The 26987-nt window shown below is 37.6% G+C and overlaps 1 protein-coding gene across 2 annotated transcripts in view; it reads left to right on the top strand.

The window, feature by feature from the left end:
- KITLG (KIT ligand) overlaps positions 1–26987 on the top strand; it is a 56957-nt gene that overhangs the window by 25175 nt on the left and 4795 nt on the right. The window contains exons 2-9 of one of the 2 annotated variants that reach the window (XM_042017597.1): positions 975–1088; positions 10404–10466; positions 14673–14852; positions 16755–16917; positions 17792–17887; positions 24396–24505; positions 25000–25076; positions 26549–26632. In XM_042017597.1, coding sequence (XP_041873531.1) covers positions 975–1088; positions 10404–10466; positions 14673–14852; positions 16755–16917; positions 17792–17887; positions 24396–24505; positions 25000–25076; positions 26549–26588 — 843 coding nt within the window. In that variant the 3' untranslated portion in view covers positions 26589–26632. The remainder of the gene's footprint in view (positions 1–974; positions 1089–10403; positions 10467–14672; positions 14853–16754; positions 16918–17791; positions 17888–24395; positions 24506–24999; positions 25077–26548; positions 26633–26987) is intronic. The other variant, XM_042017598.1, reaches the window with a different exon arrangement.

Raw genomic sequence — 26987 nt, forward strand, 5'->3', positions numbered from 1 at the left:
GAGGCTGAGGAGCCTGCACAGGCAAATTCCATACTTGCTGTAGATGTACACCATCATCGGCTTTTGCTGACAGCTCCAGTCAGTTGGCACAAGAAGCTTCACAACCCGAGGCAACTTTTGATTATCCATAACTTAAATGCTTTAACATTCTGGAAATAAAGATCTGCAGCTTAAAGTTGGCATAGGGCTCTGTGGGAAACCAGTGAAGCACAAGGAACAACAGAAGGCAAGGAAGTTCAGGCAGTGTAGCCAAGGAGACACCCAGGTGCATCGCAGCTAGTTATCTGCTGCTTTTCTGTGTGTCTCACAAGCCTGTGTAAGTACATTGCATTGCTGTTTCCAATAGGATTTAGGAGGGGAATGTAGTGCCAAAGCCAAGCTGGCACTTCTGAGAGGCCAGAGCACGTCACTTGGAGAAAATGTACTGCATTGCTGCTTGAGATGTCAGTATTTGGGCAGAGTCCAGTTGTGGGTTTGCTTGCAGTTTAAGTACTCAGATGAAATGGCTGTGATTATGAACTTTCTCCTTTTGTCTTGATGTAGTCTGGTATAATTTTGTTCCTTATCATTTATCACATTAGGGATGCAGATCTATCAGATGAATGACAAATATGTAGTCAGCTTTATTCTGATGATAGAGAATATTGCAAAGTTTCTCTCTTTTTCTTGTTATCCGTAAACTTTGCGAAAACCCAGGTAAGCATGATCCTGTGCAAGTAACCTGATGGCTCAATACTAGGTTTCCCATTAATACTTGCTTCCAGAAAAGATCAGTTAAGTGCATTTTCGTGGATTCCTGCCATGAAGATGATACTATAATGGTACAAGTATACCCTCATGAAGGATAAAGAGTATTGTTGCCTCTAGACTTCACATATGAGAAACATTACTACAATCTGTTGTTACTTCATGTTTGGCGATTGCTTAGTTGAGGTTTCTTGTTTCTTGTTTCTGTTTTCTTTTTTACTGAACAGACTTGGATTATCACTTGCTTTTGTCTTCAACTACTCCTACTTAATCCTCTTGTCAAAGCCCAGAGTTCCTGCGGGAATCCAGTCACAGATGATGTGAATGACATTGCAAAATTGGTAAGTACCTTTTATTTTACATTATTCTATATGTTAAACAACAGTCAGTGTCTAAAGGCACTTACATTTCTACGTGAAGTTAGTAAATCTGCATTAGAACCAGGGGAATATTAAAAAAAAAAATCCATCAGTATCTGTCACTTGAACAAAACGTTTTTTTGCAGTGAGAGTAGTTTCAGCATTAATTGAAGAGATTACTTTGACCAAGATAGAGTGTATGTACATATGCAGTTTTCTCACTCCAAACTTCAGTAAAAATTGCCAAAAATCTTTATTTCCTCAAACATTATTTCGGAGCAGATTGTTCCCCATGCAGATGAAAGAGTATTGTCTTCGTGTTACTGACTTGCTTGGAGCAGACTGGTGGCAAACACAGCTGAATTGAAGCAGAAGTCTTTACCTAGGGAATATGAAAGTGCCATATATAAAAATAGTATGATATTAGACATTGTTGTAGCAATCAAGGCAATAACAACTGAACAGGTTTCACATTCTTTAGGTGTGAGTGGATCACACTCATTACGTGTTTTTCTACTTGCTGTACCCAGAAGTTTAAGTCTGAAGGACTCACTGCTTCATATAAAAACTAAATTCATTTAAGGAAATTTTAACTGTTACTTAATTGACCACTGCATTAACCTGAAAAACTGTATCTGCTTGTGAATTCAATTGCTGTTTAACTCCACTGGAGTTAATAATTATGCTATTTTGCAGTAGTGCAGGATATAACACCGAAGTTTTTAAGAAACAATATATACTGAACACTTAACAAGCGTATTTTCATCTACATATTGAATCTAACTAAAAATTGTGGCTTCGTTATGGAAAAACAGTTGCAACATCACTGTTATTATTATCAAACACTTAAATTGGAGCCCCTAGTATTTGCTGCCTGTGCAGTGTTCTTAACTTGTTTTCTTTGGTCCTTTTTATATACATTGGCACATAGTGCACCTCTCTAGGCGTGCTCTGTAGTCTTATTAAATGTTTAGTGCTTCAAATTAGTCCCTTTAGGCAGAATTTTGAAGTATTGGCATATTTATTCCAGATAATATTTCATCTCTTGGAAGAGTATTAAGCTTTGGTGTAAACCTGTTGAAAGCATGAAAGAACAACAGAATTCCTGTGAGGGCTGGTGAAATTGTGTAGTTCAGGGATAGCAATAACTTTTCATCAATTATGTGTCCTGAGAACAAATGCTTTAACTTTCCCTTTAGTACAATTTAAATTTCAAGACTGTATAAATACAGATTACAAAAAAAGTGCAAGCAGCTTGAATAATCACACTGTCCAGGTTATACTGTTCTGCTACTGCCAAGCCTGAGCAGAGTGGGGTTGGGCTGAGCTTCTTCAGAAACTCCTCCATGAGGATGCTGTATGGTCATTCTCCTGACTTAGGTCCATGTCTTTCAGATCTCCCTACAAATGCAAAATTCGGGTGAAGTTAACTAGCAAGTTCAAAGATACTTTGGGTTGCAGAAATAAGAAAGATGCAGAAAGTACAAATCCCCAGACACATAGATTCTCTCTGTTTTGAGATTCTTGAGTTGTTCTGAGAATGTTTTGAGGAACGTCTGTCTCCCTGTTTTGTCTGTGTTAATATTTGCAGAAAGAATTTCAATAAAGTCACTTGAGAATTAAAAGGATATGGTGAAAATGAGTTTAGTACTTCAATTTAGTGTAAGAACCCTTGGTTTCAATTAATGTGACTATATTGCATGTTGGTCATTCTCTTTTGAAATTCTACAGTGTGACAACTTGACATTGAGAACAAAATGAAAAAATACATAATAAGTTTTAAAGTACTTTTAAAGCAAAACTTTGTTAGCTGACACTGTGAATATGAGAAGGGAGAAGCCTACAGAGAATACTGACTGATCATACTACTTTGTAGCAAGTACAAGTTTATGTTCTATGAAATATATCCTTAGTACATATAAAAAGGACTCCAGTGTGAAATTTCTTAAAAATATGGTTCAGGAAACCCTAAAACTCTTGCAAATTATAGTAAAAGTTTTGTACCATTTCTGCTTTTTGAAACACAATATACTCCTTGAATTAAGGAATGATATTCTTATGATGTGTATCTTCAGAATTAGACATTGCACACATGGGTGGTTGGGTTCTTTATTAGAATCATAGAATCATTAAGGCCTCTAAGGTAGAGCCCAGCCTTTGACCAAACACCACCATGCCAACTAAAGCATAGCACTAAGTACAGCATCCAGAGATTTCTTGAACACCTTCAGGAATGGTAAGTCCACCACCTCCCTCGGCAGCCATTTTTTCTTGTCCTGGGAGGAGAGGCTGTCTCCCATCGTGTTACAACCTTTATTCCAGGTAGTTCTAGAGAGTGATAAAGTGTCTCCTGAGTCTCCTTTTCTCCAGGCTACACAATCCCTCAGCCCCTCCTCATATGACTCGCTCTCTAGACCCCTCCCCAGCTTTGCTTCTCTGTTGTTCTTCTTGTAGTTAGGGGCCCAGAACTGGACACAGGACTCAAGCTGTGGCCTCACAAGTGCCAAGTGCAGGGGGACAATCACTTCCCTGGTCCTGCTGGCCATACTCTTGCTGATACAGGCCAGGATACGATTGGCCTTCTTGGCCACCTGGGCACATGTTGGATCATGTTCAGCCAGCTGTCCACTAGCACCTCCAGGTCTTTTGCCCCCAGGCAGCTACTGTTCCCCTAGCCTGTAGCACAGTGTAGAGTTCCTGTGAGAAGTGCAGGACCTGGCAGTTTGCTTTATTGATCCTCAGACAACTGGTCCCAGTCAATTGCTCCAGCCTGTCCAGCTCCTCTGGCAGAGCCTTCCAGCACCAACTCTGCCACCCAACTTAGTGACTGAAGATGTTCTTGATTGCCTTGTTGAGATCATCAATAAAGATAATAAACCAATACTGGCTGACCTCAATAGTGAGCCCTGGGGAACACTAATTCACCCCATGGATGTGGCACCATTCACCATCAGTCTCTGGGCCTGGCCATCCAGTTTTTACCCAGTGAAATGTGTACCTGTCCAAAGCATGAGCTGCCAGCTTCCCCAGGAGGATGCTGTGGGAGACAGTATCAAAGGCTTTACTGAAATCCAGATAGAAAACATCCAGAGCCTTTCCCTCTGACTGGAGATCCTGTTGGCCTTTAAGTACAAGTTTTATTTCTAAACTGATCCAAAGAATCTGTGCCTGTAGAACATAGGGTCTTTAATAAATATCCTCCCCTTTCACACTGAGAACAAATTGTAGCCTGTAAGATTTCACAGAAGTGTTGCGTGTACAGTTATTGCCCATAGTTATTATGATGTTATCCACAAGCTGTCACACTTGGCAACAGTGATACAATAGTTGTTTCTAAATGCTTTATTCTCAGCCAGACTGTCATGTTCTTTAACCCTTTTTGTCCACAGTTGTGAGTACAGTCCCATCTCTGTGGGCACTAAGCTATCTGTTCAGTGGTAGTACGCAAATCCCATCACTTGCCTTAGGATATTGGCCTCTCTTCTTCCTGTCTCATCACAAATTCTTAGACATCAGCCTAGATTCAGTTTGGCCTGAATCTTCCTCGGAGGCAGACTATAATCTCTTTCATCTCCCCAAAATGTTAGCCTTTCCTGGGCCATTTCTCCTCACTGTAAAGTGACATCACCATCTCTCCCCAGCCATTCAGGTCTTCAACAAAGGTGTCTGATTTGGCTCTTGATGCTTCACAGACCCTTCAAATTCAATTTTAAAAGCTTCATTGTTTTTCTTGTCATAATAGTAGAAATTTTTTTTTTTTTAGTTCTTACAAGTACATTTTTCTTCCAAAGTCTTGGTGGACAAAAATTCGGTCTATGAAAAATCTTTTTCTAGCTTCAGCTTGTGTAGTTTTGCTCTTCTGTCTGTTCACATGCTGCTCTGACCCTTTATCTTCTACTTATTTCCTTCAAGCTGTTCCTCCTTTTTTTTTTCACTATCAATGGCAAGCTTCTTGGGTTTATCTTCAAAGGTACTATTAACACTGCCTGTGTTGTTGTAACACATGCTGAGTTTGCCCTCAGCTTCTCCTCGTTATTTCCATGGTATCTGTTACACTGTTTGTAGCCACAGGAAAGATGCTCCTTGACGAACTCCAGGCAGATTCTCATCCTCTTCCTATCTCATGCTAAAATTCTTTGCAGCATGAATCCATATCCCTCATTTTGCTTTTTCCCCACTAGGTTTTCCCCACACACACACTTCTACTGCAGTGCACCTACAGCTTGCAAAACAGTGCCACAATTCCCTACAACCTAGTCTTTGTTTATTTGGTACTGGGCTTGCTCCAAGTACTGTAAACCCCCTCCATTACTTGTAGAAAACTCCTGAGCATGACTGTGGCTGTGTTCTGCTCAACTTTATTGTACTACAGGGATATGAGAACATGCCTCAGTCAAGACCCTCTGTGAATATAGACGTGGGATGTCTACTAAGCCTAAGCTTCTGGAGAATAAGTAAGGCATTCTGTGCAGTGCCCGAAAATGTGGGTCATTTGCCTAATCAACTTTGTGTTGAGTAATAAATTGAGGACAGATGTGTGGCGTAACTTGTTTTCAATGGTCTTAATCTGGATTTTCACTAGCATCATGCTAGACTCACATCAGAAGATGGAATTGGAAAGAAAGAAATTCAATAACCACAAGGTTTCTGAGCATTAATCAATGTAAGACCAAACCAGATTGGTATCTGTTAATAAAAAAATTACTTTTATTTTCTGTAAGATTAAATTTATTCATATCTAGGTAATATAATTTTGTCATATGAAGAATATGTCCTAAATGAAATTATATTAAGAAGCAAAGAACAATTGAACAATCATTTTTGTTTTTTCATGGTGAGAACTTTAAAAGAGCATAATTTCATACCTATAGAGAATGAAAGTATTTAGAGAGCATTCATTCTGCCCTACTCATCACATGAACTCCTGCTTCATTTGTAATGAAGATGTCTGGAGGAAAGCACATTACTTGATGAACAAATGTTCTGTATTATGAAACTGTAATTGCAGCACCTGTCAATAAAGTCTGTCCCCATTGTTCTTTTCAGCACAGTAAGTCAGCAGAAAGCTGCTGTAATTGTGCATTTGATTTTGCATAAGAATTAGGAATCAGTTGTATATATGTTTGTTTAATATGAACATCAAAACCTAATTATAAATAGAATTTTCCCTGAGCTGTGCAGTATGTACAGAATATGCCTACATATTTTTGTTTTGTCCATTAACAAAATCTAAGATACCTCTTCTTAATTACTTCTCTAAAGCAATTTTCTTCTTTTCAGTTTTGGAAGCCCAAACAATAGTCAGGATTTACTGACCAGTTCCTTGTTTGAGACATGCTGTCAAATACTTTGCTTTCACATTACATCTTTGCTGGAAATGTGTACTTTACACTCTCTGCCACATTTGATTTTTATTTTTAAATGGAGCTAACTCTCCTGAGTGAAGGGGTTATAAAAAATTATCCAGAGTTGTTATGCTGCAAATAATCTGCCACTATGACTGTAAAAAGTGTGAACGGAAATCGTTAGCATGTTGTCTTAAGCCAAATGATGAAGATTTTATTAACTGCTTCATTAGCAGATGAGATAAGAGTAGATTGCAGAGATGATGTACAGACAAGCTCCTGCAGGAAAAGAAAAGCCAGGGAAGCAGTGAGAAAGATGAAGAGCTGGAGAGGGACTTTTGACAAAGGCATGTAGTGATAGGACAAGGGGGAATGGCTTTAAACTGAAAGAGGGGAAGTTTAGAGTAGATATAAGGAAGAATCCTGTGAGGGTGATGAGGCACTGGAGCAGGTTGCCCAGAGAAGTGGTGGATGGCCCTTCCTTGGAAAAGTGTCAGGGCCAAGTTGGATGGGGCTCTATGCCACCTGGTGTAGTGGAAGGTGTCCCTGTCCATGGCAGGGGGGTTGGAACCAGATGATCTGTAAGGTCCCTTCCAACCCAAACCACTCTATGATTCTATGAAAAGAATAGGAAAAGGGAAACAAATAGAGAGAAATTCAAGGTAGAAATGGTATCCAAAAGGAAAGTATGTTTTTTTCCCATCATATGCTTCAGAGTAAAAAAGAAAACACTTACAATGGAAAATGGTAATTTTTACTTTATTAACATACTTTATCTTTGATATGTGTATAAAAAAATTGTATCTATGCTTGTCTCCTTATAATTTTCATAACAAGCACAATAAAGGGAATTTTCAAGAGCGGTAGCCCTCATTTCAAAGCATGTGACTGCAGATAAGTCATCTCTCATGTCTGCTGTTGCGATGAAAGAGTGGTTTATGGAACCCAAATCACTTCTACATCCTTTTTTCATCTCCCATCTATGTGACCGTGAGCATTTTTTAAAACATATTTGGGTTATGCAATGTTAACAGTGCTGTATTAAATATTCAGACCTCTCTATGTCAAAAGTAATCTTACGTTCCCCAGTTTGAGTTTTTGTTACAACTGGGAATATAGTACTATGGATTTGTAGACATAAGTCTAGATTTCCCTGCTCTTCGCCTTTTCTCAGAGCCTGTTAGGACTTCTACAATCACACACACCCACTAAATCAGAGAAAATTTTTGTGACATTTTAATTGCAACTCAGGGTTCTTTTAGTTCTATACATTCCTTTCTAAGATTATCATTTGACATTCTCTATAATCATCAAAACTGTTACTTCTGTTTAAACCAAGGTAAGTCATGCAGGCAGGTGTTTTGTGGTCCCCCAAACTTGTCACTGTACTTAAGGAGTTGAGTAGAGGAACCAGTAAAAAGCCATTCCAGGAATCAGATGGTTTCAAGGGACAATTCTTTTCCAAATACCTTTGCTTAGGAAGGTCAGAGCTGCCTTGTCATCTGCTCCTTGTTGGAAGCCACAGCAGTCAGGCACCCTGCACAGAGTGGGTGTGCAGAGTCCATTCATTACTTTCAGGATCATTTCAGCAGATGAAAATCAAGATTAAAATCTTGGTGGTTAGTGTTCAACAGAATTTCAAGACACATTTCAGCAAAGTAAGAGAGTACAGCGTGCAGATCTAGTAGAGACGTATCCTTCACTCTTACATCAGGGGCTTTACCCTATTTTCTGAGTTGCGTGAGTTGGGAAGTCCAAGTGAGACACAAATGTAACTCCCTCGCTTTGACTGAGATCCATCGTTTACCAGCACAGCATCTGACATGTGGAGTTCAGTCAACAAAACTTTAACAAGTTTCATCTTGAGGCAGGGCATATATTTTGTCTTTGACACCCTCCTCCCAGTGATCTTCATTTTTAGTAGTAAATTCAAAAATATCTTATCTGATTCACAGTCTGTCAAGGAGAAGAATATCTGAGGCTGAGTTGTATGCTCCAGCTCTGATTGAGAAGGTGTAAGAGCTCTTGGGCAGTTAAATTTTTTTAACTGTGCATGAAAAGTGCTTGAGAGGCTCTGATGCCAGGAGAGTAGATTGTATACATAATGCATATCAATTCTTGTAGTGTTCATTGATGTGGAACAAATTTAATCTTCCAGTGACCTTTCTTAAAGAACAGTGGTTTTGCTGGCATTGCTAAGTGTGAAATCCCTCTAGAGTGAGCATGGGAAACTTTACACATAGAGTAGCATCTTCACTATCTATGGTGCTTGAAGTGCTGCTAGTCCTACCTCTCTAGGCACGCAAAGGAAGCTAGAAAAAAAATGGAATAAGTATTAGTATGTCATGATGCAGTGATATTTAAAGAAAGGAATAAAAGACAAAAAAATTGAAAGAGGATTTAGAATAAATCTGATGCTCTAAACAAAGAACAAATATATTGACATATTTTTCAGTATTTATAGCATCTTGAATCAGCTCTCCAAAATGCCAGGTAAATTGAAATTAATATTGAGAATTTTAGTGATGCTTCTGCTTTGGGAGTGTGTAGGTATAAAAATAAAAGAAGAAGAAAAGAAGAAATGAAGATTAAAAAAAACTGATTTATGTGAGGGAATTTAGAAGGATCATTTGTATAGTAACTGTTTTAAAGCTGTAGGAGAAGGATATATGTCATTGAGTGGGAAGATAGTGGCTTAGTCCACGTAAATTAAAAAGAAGTGTTCAGGATTCAGTTGTGTTTAGCTGTGTATAAGTATTGCCCTTGATCATTTCTAGAACCATAACATTTTGAAATAACTGTTTTAATTTTTAATTGAAACAAAATTTTAATTTAAGAAATAAAATATTATGTTTTGTCAAACAAAATACTACCTAAAAACTGCACAGGGGGAAAAGAAATCCCTGTGCTGGTTACTATAGCAGCAGAATCAAAAGCAGCCATAACAGAATGATCTTTAACCTGAAGGAGAACTGCTTTTGCACCAAAGGAGCTACATCTGTGCATATTGGTTTTGACTACATGGATTTCAAACCAGCATGAGAAATATCAGTTGGCTTTTTCATTGACAGAAAATAGGTTTACTCTATCATTAAGCATTATATTATGGTTAAACCTTTTGAATAAATACTTCAAAAGACTGTGGATTTGTGGCAGTCCAGTGGCTGTTGGACTTTTCATCTCCCAACCCAGCACATTCCCCAGATGTTCAACCATGTTTCACAATAGTGTTGGATCCCATCTGTGGCAGATTGTATTGTATAATTCAGTGGAAACCCTTCTTCCACTCCTTATCTTTGCTGCAGCACACTTCATGCTCACCCACATCTGCAAAGGTGCACTCAAGCTTACATGTGTGGAAGCTCTCCTTTGCCCCAGGACATTTTTATGATATAATTATATTGCTCATCATTAGTAAGAGGCACAACTTCAAAGTTAAAGTTGTGCTCAAGTGTTTTTCTGACCTGGTACATTACTAAGCACAAGGCAGACACCTATTTAGGCTCAGATGCATGTTCAACATTATTTGAAGGAAAAAGAGCTGGATACTTCTGTGTCCTCTACTGCCTACAGTACAAATTGTCATGTAAACACTTCAAGGCATTAAAAGGTGGAAGGGCAGTGGAGTTCCTGCAGTAATGAATAACCTCAGATCACTTCTTCTCAACCCATTGTTGACTTTAATTCTGCTGGGAAGCAGTAGCATTGAACATGATCAGATCAAATCTGGGCATATTACAGAGCTGTGGAAAGATGGTTCACTTGTGAGCAAATAAGGGTCAATAGCAGTTCCACGGGAAAATAAGTATGTATGTAACCTCTTTTGCCTGTACCTGGTAAATTACTGAAAATTTGTGTTGAATGTCTGGTAGATTTTGTTGAATGCAGTAATGGAAATGAAATCTTACTTTGTGTAGTAAGTAATTACATTTTTATTATCTGTTTATTGTAGGTTGGAAATCTCCCAAATGATTATATGATAACCCTTAAATATGTCCCGAAGATGGATAGTCTGGTATGTACAACCACTTCAAGTTAATCCCAATAAAACAGCCCACTGGAACCAGTGATGGCTGTAACATTTTGTACCTAGTACTATGTCTTACCAAGTTACAGTTAAATAATGTTTATTTCACTTTTCATATGGTTCCCAAGTATTTACTTAAAAGAAATGTAGAGAGATTCCTGCAGTCCCTTAAAACCTTTTTAACTACAGGAATTCTAGGAAAATATTTCTTCATATTAAATTTTTTAACATTTTTTTTCCAGAAAAGTCAAATTTTCATCATGTTATTATTTCATCAGTATTATTTCATTGTGCTAATTGAAAAATATTGCTTTCTTAAAGAAACAGGTTCTCTCTAATTGTGCTTTCGAACACACTGTAGAAGTCCTTCTTGTTTCAGCCAGTGGAAATGCCATTAGAGCACAACAAATAATTAGTAGCCAGTAAAGAGAATCCCAAATTCAGCGAATGGTATCCTCAGTAACTAAACAAACAGTAGGATTTCAAACATGCTTTGTGTTATTCTTTCTATATAATCCTGTATTTAATACATAGTGATACTTTCAAATAAGCATTATCTACACACTTTGAAATTTTATAACACTTTTTATTAAAAAGTCATATTATTTTATTGCTTAATCTACTAAATAATTTTGTGTTTTCCTTGATTTAACAAAACCAATTTCGGAATGATGTATTGAAAATGCTCTCTTGGTTGTTGCATACATTGCAATAAAAGGGAGATAAGGAAACAAAGAAAAGTACAAATTATGCTGAATGCTATATTGTTTTATGGCAAGGAAAAAAGTAAGAAAATTATGATTTTGTCAGTTAAACTGAACAATACTGTGCCTGTCTTAAGAATGAATCATTGTACACATACATCAGTAGCTGAAAATCATCTCCTAGGTGTAAGAAGCTGGTTTTGTGTCTCTACGAAGTTTTCATTATAAAAATCCAATTTGTATGTGATACACATATAAAAATGCATCCTACCCTACAGCAGTGTGGCAAACCTAGCAGTATTCCCTATTGATATTGGAAAATGATGCCGGAAGCAACATTCAGTCCTGAATAACAAGAATATGGGAGGAGGAAACGGAGGCTGCGGGATAGTGAAGGGCCCTCAGCTGTGAGGTTATGAAGGGTTGTGTCAGATGCTGTTTCCCCAGCTTCCAGGATGAGCCCATTAGCTGTTGGGCTGGATCAAGGCTGTTCCCTCCACTGCGTTCCTGGCGGCGTTGGCAGATGAAGAAGGTCAGGGAGCCTGCTTGAGCAATGAGTCCTGGTTGTTCTCACTCTTGCCTCTCTCTGTGGTTCAGTTTTGACTGCCAGTATGCAGATTCTTTTCCATAGTTTCAGTGCCAAGATCAAGGTGTCATCTTGATGCATCATATCCAGAAATTTAGATCCAGTTTACATTGACGACAAGCAGCCAAGAAATAAAAAGGAAGAAGAGAAGTTCAGAGCTGAGATTTCCATGTTCCCTTTGTACACCACTTTAAGTCATGATAATGTAAGGTGCAGCTCTTGGCCACATGCCTTCACAGGAGGAAGTATTCAGCAGTATTCGGATCCCACTTTGCCAAATTCCTCTCTGGGAATTTCAGGTTGTGTTATGCATACCACAGCAAGGCTGGCTGAATAAGTAGGCTTTGTTCTGGGTTCTGCAAGGTCCCTGCAAGCTGGGAAACCCATGACTTTGCCTAAAGTATATGCCCTTTGCTCAACTCTGAAGGGATTGAAATGGTGCTCTGCAATTTTTTTCAATAGATTTCAGTCTTCGGTGCGTGCATGAAGTAGGAAGTGTACCCAAGGTAGCAAGTCCCAAATGTAGATGACTAAAGGTAGGAAGGCAGGGTGAAGGCAAAGCAGATGGGAAGCCAGTGTAGTGCATGTAACAGGAACAGACTGACCCATCCATTAAACAGGAGGGTTGTTGCATTATGCACTAGCTCAAGGCAACTGAGTGGCTTTAAAAGTAGTCTTGTATAGAGTGAACTGTGTAGTCAAACCTGAAGGTTAAAAGGCAAAGATGACAGCAAAGGGCTGAATTCAGAAGAGGAAATAACATTCAAACTTTTATGTAGGTGTAGAAAGCAAAAGCCAAATGAGGGCTACCCCAAAGTACAAAGGAAATCAGGTTTGCAGTCACCCTAAAATGTAAATCTTGGTCAAAGTTTACACAAAATATCAGAGTTAAACCTCCATTTCTCCTTTCAAACAATATCACATTTTTCAATTTGAGCAGTTTCATCCCTGTGTTTGATAGGTATTGACATAGCAAGTGATCGCACAGCTTGACATTACTGAAAAGAGAACTTAGAGCTTTTGTGAAATGCAGCTTTGTAGGTCAGAACAGTTCAGTTAGAGGAGACTCCCACACACATGCTAAACTGCGGGAGCAACAAAATAGACTCCCTGCTGGAATTGCCAAATGCTCACTAGGAGAAGCAGCAAGCTTATGCTAGTCCCTGCCAGAGGAGAATGTTCAGCCACAAAACCTCAAAGGAAAAGGTTTTCCAGGTTTCCAGTTCAGGGAAGCACAATAGTTCTGTGTCAGTATTCCTACACCAAGCAGAGGAAAGTAAATTCATTGTCTGTGTCGTGGGGGTAGTGGGACATGGTACAAGATACACTGCTTGAACAGAGTATGTTTCAACAAGCTTTCTCTGATTTGTTTCCTTCGGCCTCCCTCCTCATCTTGTTGTCCTTGAAGGAAAAAAGGGAAGCAGACTCAGGCCAAATGCAATCCATTTCATTTTCCATTTCTTTCTTTTTTAAGTCATTGTTGAGATAATTACATAAGGTGATATCACTGACTTGCCACAAGTTATCATTGTGTGAGAAAGTTGTACACAGAAGTGGAAATTCAGGTGGAGCTGGACAATGTATTTACATTTGGTTCTCTCAGTCTGGAAGCCTAATAGTCTGATTAGTCTTCAAAAAGGTGAAGTGCATTTTTTCTTGTGAGAAACATTCACACATCAAAGCAGAACAACACCTGTGGATTTTTTTTTTTTTTAATAAAGAAACTGCATGCGGGTTTATTGAAGAAATCGAGTAAAATGAGATTAAGCCTAGAAGTGTGTACTTTGCCAAACATTTGCTGTGTGTTGCAGAAGGTGGATTCAGTGGGTGCTGCCTATCTGCTGGGCAGCAATTGGAAATTGGTTTAGTGATACTGAGAGTACTTAGGGTTTGTTGGGCCAAGATCTTTGTATCTGGAAGGCTTTAATGAGACATTTTCAATATTGGAAGAAATAACTTCATATATGGAATAAATTCTCATAACATTTGCCAATAAAAATTTAGCTTTTATTGGGAAGGTGTTTCCAGGTACAAATTGCAGTCTGGCTAATACATTACCTGTATTCTTGCTGATCATACCGAGTTAGAGATTATCCTGAGCTGGGTGACTTTTTTGTCTATTTGACTACTGTTATGTATATCTAAGTAAAAGAAGTTAATGACTCCCTTTAAGACAGCAAAGTGAATTACCAGGTTTCAGTCATGTGAACAGCTGTACAAACTTTGTCTGCAAACTAATTGCATAGGTGTTAGTGTACAGTGACAGGCTGTGCAGAACACTTTTGATGTCGAAGACTCAGGGAGAATAAAGGCTTCTAGATCTAGAAACTGTTCCCAGTAATGGCATTTAGTGAAAAAGCTGAAGAGAAGGAGTTAACTCAGCTAACTAGTTTAAAGGTGGATAAAAGCACACAGGGTTTCCATGCAAAATGTTTATGGAAACCTTCCTGATAAGAAATTTAAATCAAGGATCTTTGGGGTTAACTGAGTCATGTAAAGTAACAATAATGAATGAAAACTGATATTGAAAGAATTGTTAAAGCAGTAGGAGTTGGAAAGAAAATAAATAAGTTAATGAAAGCATGGACTAGGGTTCATAGTAGCATGTTCCAAGGCTCAAACTCTCAACACACTGACACTTGGCATTCATTGAGGATTTAATGAAGGGATGGCATTTAACAGACAACCATAAATATGACAGTATCTGTAAGAATGGAAATACTACCAAAAGGACTGAAGAGAAAATTGGCCACAGTAAAGAAGAAGAATTGTCATTTATACTTTTGAGATAGTTTAAATTGGAAAGAACAGTCTAATTTACTTTTGCATATTGAGATGTTTAACCAGCTTTTACAGATATCTGATATTTAATTTACATCTCTTTCTCTTTTTATCCCCCGACAGCCTAATCACTGTTGGTTGCATTTGATGGTGCCTGAATTTTCAAGGAGTCTACATAATCTTCTCCAGAAATTCTCAGATATTTCAGATATGTCAGATGTTTTAAGCAACTATTTAATCATCAATAATCTCACAAGGATAATTAATGATCTTATGGCATGCCTTGCTTTTGATAAAAACAAGGTAATCTTATACAGAGTTTCAGCTTTTATACTGGATATTTATTTCTTACTTTCTGTTGTGCAATATTCACTAATAGTTTAGAAATATCCAGGGCTTTATTAGATTTGTTTTCATTTCTATTCCTGTGCATCTAAAATCCTACTTTGTTTAGAAATGCACTGAGTACACTGTGTTGACACTGGCTAATGGTTATCTCCTTTTTCAAAGAAAAATGGCTTACAAGGAATTACAGTATATACAATGACCTGTATACAGTTGTTTAAATAGTCAGAAATGCAGCAATCTTCTTTAAGATAACTAATTCATTCCAGTCTTTTTGAAACTAGCAGAAATCTTCCTTGTGTATCCAGCTTAAATTATATATTTTGCTAGTGATCTAAATGTAAATTTAAAGATGATGTGGTTGAATTTATTAATATACTCTTAGTATGTATCACAGTGTGTGAAGCTCTGAAAGCTTCTCCATGGTTTAATGAACTTTTTTATACAAAGGCACAGCAAAGGATATAGGTCCATTTCAATGGGTTTCTGGATTCTGACAGCAGCTGGAAGGATTCCAAGAGTCTTACTCAAGAGATGTCTGATTCTCTCTACAGGCAGGGAAGGGGGGAAGAAATTAATTTACTAGTCCCTTATCCAGATCTGACCAGAATATCAGTAATTAAAAATAAGTGCTGTAGTTGAAGGTTTTGTCCCACTGAATAAAACAGGTAAAATCCATCATGTTCTTCAGAGCAAGTATTTAATCTTCCATATACAGTTATTTTGGTCAGCTAAGTCCTTAGTTGTAATTGCACCTTTTTAACACCCAGAATGAGTCAAATGAACTAAGACACTCAGGTGCCTTTAGAGTGGAATAACCTTGTACGGTTATCATGTATTTGGGTTACAATGCTGTGAGTATTTAGACATTCCCTACTTTTCCATTTCAAACTGAATTATCTCCAATCTTCAGTGTATATATAGTTTTTTTCTTTTCTATTTTTGTCCTGATGATTCAAAGCACTCAGCTAGGATGTGGCTGGGGAAGAGGAATTTTATTTTTTAGAATGGAAAAGTAATTATTCTGTAATTCAGCAAAACAACTAGCTATTGATTTCCTTAGAGAATAATGATGTTAAGTCTAATACTTTCAGCATCAAGCATAAAATAACTTTGGCGCCAAAACCAGGAGGTTTTCCTTAGGACATACTTAGACCATGTTCTTATCATTGTCCTCCTTCTTGGGAGTACAGAGTACCCCCAGGCCAAATTTGACTTGCTGACAAAAAAAAAAAAAAAAAAAAAAGAAGAAAAAAAAAAAAGAAAAGAAACCCATCAATTGTCTTAACATGGATCTCAATCATGTTGTTTAGTCTGGCATAACAAACTTGTCTGTTAGATCTCAGAGTGATTTGGCTTCCTTGTTTATAGTCACTCTTATTTTTAGGTACATTATCAGGCATCTCAACCTGTTTCTGTGCAGTGGTGTATCCCAGCTATTGTATTCTGTTCCCCATTCTCTTAATGACAATACCAATGGTTGTCTTGTGTTCATGTGTTCAGATTAAAAGGATCGTGTAAAACTTTACAAAGTAATGTGAAATCAAGGGGTTTTTTTTAATGAGGGGTATTTTAAAAAGTCTCTTGGTTTTCAGTATAGGATGGGAGACCGTCTCTCATTCCTTAGCAATTTTGCAACACTGTATTAATAATTCATTTCTATTTGCAAAGCTAATTTGAAATCCTCAGATCAGAAGGCTTGTATGTTTTATGAAGATTGTATACAGCCAGTCTGGTTGTCTGCAGGTTAAAAATTTAAACTGTTTTGTATCATCTTTGGATATTTTTATCATTCGTTGAGGTGTTGAAATGAGCGTCTCCCTTGACCTTCTTTCAGCTGAATTCTCTGTTTTACTGTAGGATTTTGTAAAAGAAAATGGTCACCTTTATGAAGAAGGTCACTTCATTCCTGAGGATTTTTTTAGGCACTTTAATAGTACCATTGAGGTCTACAAAGAGTCTGCAGACAGATTGGATAGGAATGACTGCATTTTGCCTTCAACAGTAGAAACATCAGTGAATGGTAAGAGGAGTCTCCTTTTGGGGAGCAGAATCTAAGTAGATATAAATGTGTGGTTTTCCTTGGATTTCAGAGATGCTAAGGATCTGATACCATGCCTCCATGTCACCTTTTTACTGCAAATTAAAGTAACTACTGACACTGAAGTTTGTATTTCTGTTCAAAGTCAAGTTCTAGTGCCATCATTCCTAGATACATCATTTCTCAGTATAATCAAAATAACCTTGCATTATGCTGCTCTGTTTCTATTAATCCAAAATATATCCTAGATTGTCTTTTTACACTGTTCTTCTTATCTTCTCTTAATGCTCTATTTAGTTTTATAAGGCCGTAAAAGAGCCTAAGATTGTACAACTGAAAGGAGAGGAAGTTAGGACAAGCTGTAAATCGCAGCAGCCTCAAGTCACCTTCAATTTCATCCTATGTTTCCTGAACAGGGCGATGTTTACTTCATTTAAAATTTTTAACAAGCTCAATTCAGGCTCCTGTAGCTCTTTCTTATCCTTCCAGTAAATGGAGGGTTTGTATTACCTTTTCTTTTACTCTCTCTAGTGACAGATGCTTTTTAATTAGGGCAATGTGTCCAGTTGTATAGTTACCTCTGTAGTAACTAGAAGCAGATCAGTGCCATAACCTAAGAACTTGTTAGCAGCAACTGATTTTCCCAATTAGCTATTCAGCAGCAGCTTAGCATGTAGACACTTCTGCCTCTTGATAAAACTGCCTTTTGTGGCTTAATCTGCTTTATAAACAGCCCTACAGCCAGCTTTTAAGACAGCCCTATAGCCAACTCAGAGTAGTCCTGTAGCCCATCATCTTATATAGAGGCAACTGTATTTTAAGTTTCATAATGCTGACAAATTCATTTTCTATTTAGATTCCAGAGTCGCTGTCACAAAAACATTTTTGTTTCCTCCTGTTGCTGCCAGCTCTCTTAGGAATGACAGCATTGGCAGTAGCACTAGCAGTAACAGTAAGTACAAGTGATTGAATATATGTGTCTTCATTTTGTTCTGGTAGCTGGTTGTTATGAGAGCTCAGAGGAAAAGAATGTCATTAATTGTGCAAATTAATGGGAAGTTACATGTTCCTGATGGTGTACCATGTGTTTCTCAGCTGTCATACTGAAATGCAATGAACTTATCTAATCAAAATGTAGAGATGCTATCAAGTTACAATTATGTGACAGATCTCTACAACTTGGAAAGGGCAGGGCTCTTCGTTTTGGCTGTCATGAGGTCTCACTAGTCATATGGCCTCAGCAAATTTGGCTGTCCCAGCCACCTCATTTTAACTCTCAGAAAAGGAAGTTGCTCCAAATGAGCAGAATAGCTATCCTAAATCAGACAAGAGTACTCACATGGACAAAGAGGATACCTGTACATTGCATTTTGAGAGTACTGTCAATCCCAAGCTTTACACCAGCCCTGAGGACAGTCCTTGTGTTTGTTTGCTGTAGTCACAGTAGGGCCACCTCCATGGTCAGCATGCTTTCCTTTAGGGTCAATGACAAAGTCACTACCCTTCTGGCAGGCTGTAATCTTCTCTCTGGCATACTCATCTCCACCTTTCTTACCTGTCTCGGTCACTGCGTTCCATGACCTGATTAGAGTCCAGAAATGTTACTGTAAGAGCCTCAACATTACCTGTCACGAGGTCAGAAAGTATACAGGCATCTGAGATAGAAGGAAACAGTGACGTTTCAGGGGCTTTTAGTGACATCACGTACAACAAGGTGAGCACTATCTGGAGTTTCTCACGTGAAAAAAAGGGGATTTTCCTTAGAGGTTCCTGAAATGGTGATCAAAGCTTAACCTTGTTGTTTTCTTGTTCCTGTTTCCCAGATATGTCAGGATGACAATGTGTATCTAGCTCTCTTTACAATTTCCCCTTTTCACTTCACAAACATCTATGTTATCGGAATGTGTGGTGATGAAGTGTGTGGCTGGTACTCCCTGTGCTTAAAGAAACACGTGCAGAGGGGCAGCCTGATGTAGTCTAGTGGGCACAATGGTAGCTCCTGATGGTGACACTGTTGCTACTAAGCCTGAGTTTTTTCTCATGCTCTTTCTCTTTGGAATGTGTAATCTAGTTACCCTCCGAGGTTTTAGCAGCATGCATGCTACCTCGTAGTTGGCTCACAGCTGCTATCAGATTTGAAGGCCTTCTTGATTGCTTTCTAATTAAGAGTAGGTCTTAAGTCATCATAGCCCAGAACCCTCAGAGCAGAAGGAATTAAAAAACCCCCTCCTCTCCTGGCTGCCAGCCTGACTCTTCGGAAAAGAGAAGACTCCTTGCCATAGACTCCTTGCCAGGAGGTCACAGAGCTGTCTGCAAATAACCTGATGAGCCCAGGGCCAACTCTGAGGCACTAGGAAGGGGTTAAAGACCTGTCTCTCTCTCAGGTCTGAACATGTGATAATTTTTTCTGTCACTGCTAGAGGAAAAATATTCAGCCACAGCCAGAAGCAATGGGAATGGATCAAGAAGCCAAAAGACAGACAGATTGCAGGAGCTGTTCAGATGAAAGGAGTTTGACCCAGTACAGTAACAGAAGGGATTCCGGGCAGTGCAGTGGAGTGTGGCACTTGTGTCTGTACTGTGGAGGAGAGTGCAGAAGCAGGATTATTAATCTTGTTTTATAATTGGAACTGATAAACAAGTAGGAAAAAAGCCTAATTAAAATAATGCAGTAAGTCAAAGAAATTGCTTGGCTACCATATGCTGTACAGGTGTGTTTTAACTGATTATCATTCTCTTAAGCAATTTATTGGAAAATTGGATATCAGTTAACAGCCTTATGTAGAAATGACATGAGGACTGCATGTCTGGCTGGGGACAGTCTGAACGCATAATCAGATTAAATTACATTAACTTGAATGCTGACTGGTTACATTGTAGTTATTTGTTTGGAGGTTTTTTGCAGGGAGGGAGCTGGGGAATCTTTATTGGAGTCACTGTTTTACTCCCTGAAATGGCCTTCAGTGCCAGTTTTAGTTTTGTCTTGCCTTTATTGCTGACGAAATTTTGGTTTAGTTAATCCTTACCTTCTTGGAAGGAGCAACAATGAATAAAGCTTAGTATTTCCCCTGTGAAGACTTCCAAGCACAGCATTCCCTTGGCTTCAGTACTGTTCTCAGAACAGCTCCACTAGATTGAAATTTCAAAAAGGAAAACATTGAGAAGAGGGGAAGCCTGAAAAAAAGCATCTTCAGACACAAACTACAATATTTTTTTTAAATTAACCTTTTAATTTTAAACAGTTTTAAATTGAGCTATTTTTCATTTTAATCGTTTCTAGAGCATTTAGAAGCATTCAGTGCTTGCAAAAGGACCCCTCCAGATTAATATATTTTGAATCTATTAATAAAGTCTGTGTAGTCAGATGACTTGAACTGCCCCAATTTTAAATTTAACTTAGACAAACCTGAAGTGCATCATCTAATAAAATAATTTGTGAAATATTTATCACAGAAATTGTATATAAATTAGCTAAGTTATGGATTTTTATTGTTACTACTTTTGTTGAAAGAGTCATGTTTCATGACTCCATTGTTCTTACACAACAATAAAATTAAACTATGATAATAGAGTTGAATCTTAACTAAATCTACACAAAAAGTCTTAGCTGAGCTAAATGGAAAATAGAACAATCATGCTATTCTAATTTTTTTTTGAATGGTAATAGTGCTGTTTTCATTCTTTAAATATTGAATGTAGATTTGTGGCATTTTCCCACTCCATCTTTTCCCCCATAAAATTCTCAAAACACCACCGCCACCATCCCAAATTTATTTAGGCTGGTTTGTTTTTTCTTCTTTGTGTTACATGACTGTAGTCCATTGAAGTTCCAATTAACTGTTTAAGTCCCAGTCTTGCTCATATTTCTCTGGATCATTATATCACACATGGTCTAGAGAATGTAGATGTGATGGTTCATATGTAAAGAACACGTGTCAGGATAAGTTTTGAGTCCTAATCTCTTATCTCAGTGGTCGAACCCATCAGATGAATTTCATATTGCTCTGATCAAAGCTTGAACTTACCAGCTGTGACTAAAACTTCTCCTTCAACTGAATGCCATAATGTTCTTTATAATTTCATTAAAAGTTCAGTGTTGCCTCCTTCCATTTTTGTCTGTAATTTCCCCACAATAATTTAGCTCTATTATTTAGTAATGAGCTGCTCAAAGAACATGTAAACACAGAGATGTCTGTAACTGTTTTTAGGAAGAAGCTCTCCTTTTTTAATTAAGAAAAAAATACCATAGTTTAATTCAGTAATTGCACAACAATTTGAAAACATTCACCCATGGCTTAATGCAATTGGTGCAGCCTTTTGTGCCTTTGTTTCTTTGTTCCAACTCCATAGTTAATGGAAAACCCTAATGAACAGGTGAGAGCTGCTCTGCACTTTTGCAGATAAGATCTTGTGGTAATTGTGTTGGAACTGAGCAGAGGTAAACTGAAAATTCCTTTGAGACATATATGGCAAAAAATAATTGAGCCAGTGCTTTCAATCATAATCACACATGTCTCAAGGTAGGAAGCAGCTCAATAACTTCATTGTGTAGCTGAGTGGCTTTTAATGTAAATATATTTTGTTGATAGCTTAACATCCCAATGTCCATGTATGTAAATCAGCATCAAATGAGCTCACTTCCTTAGGGAATCTTCCACAAGAGGCAGAGTAAGAACTCTGAGAGATGCTGGCCTGCATCCTCTCCCCTTTTCCACTTTGTTGGATGGAATCAGTAGTTCCTCTGGAATTGCCCAAAGAGTTCATAAAGTTATTGGTACACCTGGTTCCTGCTATTCCTTCTGTGTAGAGCTCCGAAGTTTCTAACAGAGGAAAAAGTCCCTGTGGTAGCCAGCTTTCTTTCCTTCTCTCCCTTTTCTTCATTAGGACACAAGTCACTGGGAGGTTCTCTAGACTGAAAATTTTTCAGCCTGTTCTGTTTTAAATTTTAATATAAACAAAAGGCACATGAAGAAACCTGCCATGACTCATTTCATTCTCCCCAGATCTTTCAAGAGAATTTTTTCTGGACTTGAAAGTGAAATTAAATAATCCATTGTTCCTTGCTTTTTAAGGTAGCTATGAGTTACTTAGCTTTCAAATTAATTCATACACTCTCAGGTTTTGCAAAAAAAAAAAAAAAAATCTGTTGTCAATTTTAAAAGGTAGGCTGAGGCGAGTGTCACAATGGGACTGCATTTAGGCTCGATCCCTGGGTTGCAGGTCCCCACATGGAAAGCTAATTATAAATTCTTTTTGGTTTTCTATAGATGATGAAGAAATCATCTGCATTGGGAATATCTTCTCAGAAATCAGATTTTTCCAGTTTTAGATACCTCATTGCAAAGGGGTCTCTTCTTAAATTGCATTAAGTTTGTGAAAAATACTGTTAAAAACAAAGGTACAAGATTATCACTGATTAATCTACATAGAGAACATTTCTCTAGTAGTTCATATAAAAACCAGCATGCTTGCCATGACATGCTGCTCAGCAGTACAGGTAGGCAGAGAGTTTTTGAGATTATACACTCTACCGTAGCATGTTATCAAATGCATGACCTGAAGAGTCTTTGCTTTGATTTTTATTTCACTTTTTAATTTTTTTCTGAAGTTTGTGGGGTGGAATCCAGAAAACATGGCCATCCCCATATGATTTACATAATTTAGTTGTAAAACTCAGCAATCTCTCACTGACAAGAATGGCATTAGGCAAATGAATATTGCTTTTTACTTGCCTAGAGTACAAGAGCAATATCAGAATTTTCTTCTGAGATTACAATTCAGGTAAAGTAACAACAGGAGAGCATTTTTTGAGTTGTTCAGGCTGGCTCCTTCCACTGGAGTTTGCCCAGTTTTCTTGAAGAACAGTTCTGCAAGCAAACACCCTCTGTGCCTAGTCTGGGACAGAAAGTTAGCAAAGTTATGTCTCCCCAGTTAATTTCCGCTCTTGGTTTAATGTCTGAGCAGACAGAGGAAGACTAATCCCTCTTTCTCAGCTGATGTTCACCTCTGTAGAACTTTGTAGAACTTTGTCTGCTATCTTTCCCTTTGTAGACAGATTTCTTTCATGGTAAGCTAGCATCGGTTCTGCTTGACTGATGTTTCCTTCTAATGTGCCGAATCTAGCAAACATAAGTGAAACTCAAGCCTCTACAGTCAGAACCAATCTTTGTAAACAGTGTATGGGATACAGACATATATGTAGTATATGAATATATAAGATACAGGCCTTGTGTTGTCTTTTTATTTCTGTCTACATTGAACCTAGAAAACACAGCTGAATTTCAGAGATAAAAAGAATATTTCAAGTCTAAAACTTGAAAAATGTCAACAAGAAAATCTGAGAGTTGAAAATTAATTGCTAGTTAATTATAAGAACACTCCTTTCTAAACTAAAGTATTTTCTTGGAGGCTGTTTAGTAATGTACTAAACACATGTTGTTTGACCCAGTGTGTCATATTGTATGTGTTTAGACATTTGCTGTTTGCATGAGTCACACAAATTTTGAGTGCTGTCAGTTCATTTTCATTTCTATGTATCCAATCACCTACACTTTTCCAGTGCCTACAGTTTGGTTCTTTTCCTGTAATCTGTCAATACACCCACTGTTTGAGCTGCAGACACCCAATTTGAAATGAACCAAACCTGGGTGGACAACATCTAAACTACCAGTCTCCTGTGGTTCACTTTGCATTTCAGAAGGAGGGTCTCCAGGTGACTCTGTAGGACTTTCCACGTCCTGCTCTTGATGAAATAACTGAAGGGCCAGATTTTAGTCTCAGCATGCATGCAGCTCCCAGTGAGGGGAGTGGAATTGTTTGTGTACGTAAAAGAATAGCATTGGTGCTCTTCCAGATAAAATGTTAAAAGCTATGAAGAAATGGTTATAACCAAATAACACACAGTAAACCTCAAGGTACAAGAGATTGATCTTGCTGAAGTCAGTGGTACCTTTCCAGGAAGATATTAGAAGCGGTCAGTCTTATTCTGTTAAATCAACCTCCCTCAAGAGGCCTCATGTCATTCATTAGTGGCAAGGCAAAGTGTCTGTAGTCTATGGGAGCTGTCTGATGGAACTAATGCAAATTCACAAATTCACATATATTACTTTCCACAGAATTGCTTTGTGTTTCAAAGTAAGACCTTCAAAAATTATTAAATCCAAAACTTTGAAGTGTGCATAAGAGATAATTCTCTACAAATGACAAAAAGAGAATTGGTGTTGGTACTTTAGCAACACGGTTGTTTCAGAAGTGGGTGGAGCATCCTTGTGGTCAAAAATTTCCTGTAAGATTTTGTATGAAGGGATTCTCATGTACATTGCATTTTGAAGTATCTGTTCTGCTATTTAAGATGCTGTTATGTAGGTGGTGCATGAAAGTGCTCTTGCTAATAGCGTTGCCCTGAAGATAGTTTTCTGCTGTAAATCTGTCTTCACTAATGAGAGTATCTTTAATTACAGAAGAAGCACTTGGCTTCATTAGCAGCTCCAGCCTGCAAGGGATCAGCATAGCACTGACATCATTGCTGTCTCTCGTTATTGGCTTTATTTTGGGAGCCATATACTGGAAGGTAAGACATACTACATATAATTGTTTACATTGTGATGCTACATTTCTTAGCTGTGGGGAGATGGGAATAATAGAACCATTCTGTATTTGAAAGCAAGAGCTACCTCTTTTGATCTTCACTTAACTATGACTTGCAGATGTAAATCTGTGTGTCAAATTCTTGAATTCCACCATCAAAGTGCAAATCCTATCTTATCAGCATGATCACTCTCTAATTGGAAACAAAAATTGTGGGATTCACCCAATTTGCCATTTCTCCTATTTTATATTGAGAAAGGATTTTTTTTGCTTTTGCCCCCTATGCCCCTGCCAACAATACAAAAACTTCAATAGTAAAATTTATATCAGTAGTAGATGTATGTTAGAGGACAAGATTTGGCTTACGTTTTGCAAGATGACTTTGATATTGAAAATCTGAAGCAAATTGTAACATACAATTGTTTAGGGAGTTACTAAAGCTTTAGAATATTTATGTTTAGTACATTTTCTTCCTAGAAAATACATCCCAAATCCAGACCAGAAAGTGATGAAACTACACAGTGTCATGACTATCAAGAGGAAAATGAGATAAGGTATATTGTTTCACTTAATATTTGTATTTACATATTTAATTTTATCTCTGAGAACTACTTCCTATTTAGGTCTGTGACAAACACAAAAAAAAAAAAAAAAAAACCAAACACAAACTCTTGCTGCAGAGGTAAAATATGTGCTTAGAGTGTTCCCTTTAAAGGACTTTCTGGTTTAAACGTAGAAATTGATGTGGATGATAGTTCTGCATATAGCATTTTATTACAGGGACATTACTTCGTCTGTCTTAATTTCCACTGTGAGAGAGGATTGCTGAGACCTATAGGGAAAGCAACAAAATAAAGTAAATGTTGTTATTTGCTGTGGGGTGTAAAGCTAGGTCAAAACTATGGAAATAAATAGAAAGCAATGTCTTTTTGGTTGTGCTCCTAAATCCTTTTAAATACCCTTTACAATAACATTTTTATGTTCTTTCACTTTTTTTACATTCCCCAGGGTACTATGTTTTCTGTTTTGTTTTCTTTTTAAAGTTTGTAGAAAGTTAATGAGAACTCATTCAAATGCTAATAACTTCCTAAGGTCATCCTGAAATGATTCATGGCTCTCTTCCTACTTATACACTGCTTTATCTGATTTTTAAAGAGAAAAAGTTCTCAGCCAATCAAATATACCTTAGAAATAACAGTTCAAGGGTTTGAAGCTCCTTGGATATGACTTGGGCAAGGAATTCTGTGAAATCCAGGAAAGTACTTAGGGACATTTTAAGTTAGAATAGTCCATGCTAAAGCATTTTGAGAGTATTGTTTAACTTCATATTGCATGATGTTTGGTCAGATTTTAACTATGAATGATTTAGGGAAAGATCTGATGCAGGTGGCAGAAGGACACATCCTGTAGTTTTCTCACAGTGTGTGAAATGCCTGCTGCTGCCCATTGTTGAAGGCAGAAATAGGCAAGGTTCTGATCTAGCAGTTTGGTCACAGGAGCTGAAATTTTCAGTCTTTAAGCTTGCTAAAGTAATAAATTCTTTAAACAAATTTCCTTCATATACAGTATGTAGAATGGAAGACTGTGTATTCATTTCACCAAGTATATTAGTTGCTACAAATAGCTCATTCTGCGCCTCATCCTCATAAATGTTAAAACCTGTGGAATGGAAAATACTTCTTCCTTTTAACGTCACAGAAAATATAAAACATTGTTTTATATGAAGGAAAGATTAAACAGTTAAATGCAGGAGAGGGCCTTAGCAGGAACTTGAAACAGACTGCATTCTCCATCAGATGTCTTCTTAAATATATGGCATGTGTTATGGCATATATGGCATAGATGAGTATTACAAATTTCTCCTCCCTGAGAAATTAGGACTATTCATCTGTAAGTAGGAAGACCTAATATCAAACATAAATTATAATTCTTTGGGCTCCCTTTTATTTTAACTAACTTATAAACCCTTCTATTCTATTTCCTTGAAAGACTAGTACTGTAGTAATAAAGAACCTTTTTATTCCAGTATGTTGCAGCAAAAAGAAAAGGAGCATCTACAGGTGTAGCTGTTGCTTTTTCTCCCTCAACACTGTTACTGTTTTGTGTACTGGTAAGTTCTTATGGTGAGAGTCTTACCATAGACTTAACTACTTTCAGCTGCTGCAATATAAAGTGATTCAGAGTCCATTTTGGGGAAAAAATAAACCTTGCTACCAGTAGGCTTCATTTGTGCATAAGATCTTTAGCAGCTAATTTAATTAATCCTTTATCATTAATTTAAACCTTTGATTTTTAACTTGAATGCTTAAAAATGAAATCTACAAGAATTCCAGAATGAAGGACAGCTACTGCTTCTCCTTTTTGGTGTTAGAGCTGATACAGAGAAGCCTTCAGCTGTTATACTGCAGCTGTTTCAAGGCAATGTGAACTAAAAAATGCAATCTGGTAAAATTAGCAGGTGACTG

Source organism: Corvus kubaryi, unplaced genomic scaffold (assembly GCF_017639235.1).
Source record: "Corvus kubaryi isolate FWS band 111438036 unplaced genomic scaffold, C.kubaryi_AGA036_p1.0 137, whole genome shotgun sequence".
NCBI classification, from domain to species: Eukaryota; Metazoa; Chordata; class Aves; order Passeriformes; family Corvidae; genus Corvus; species Corvus kubaryi.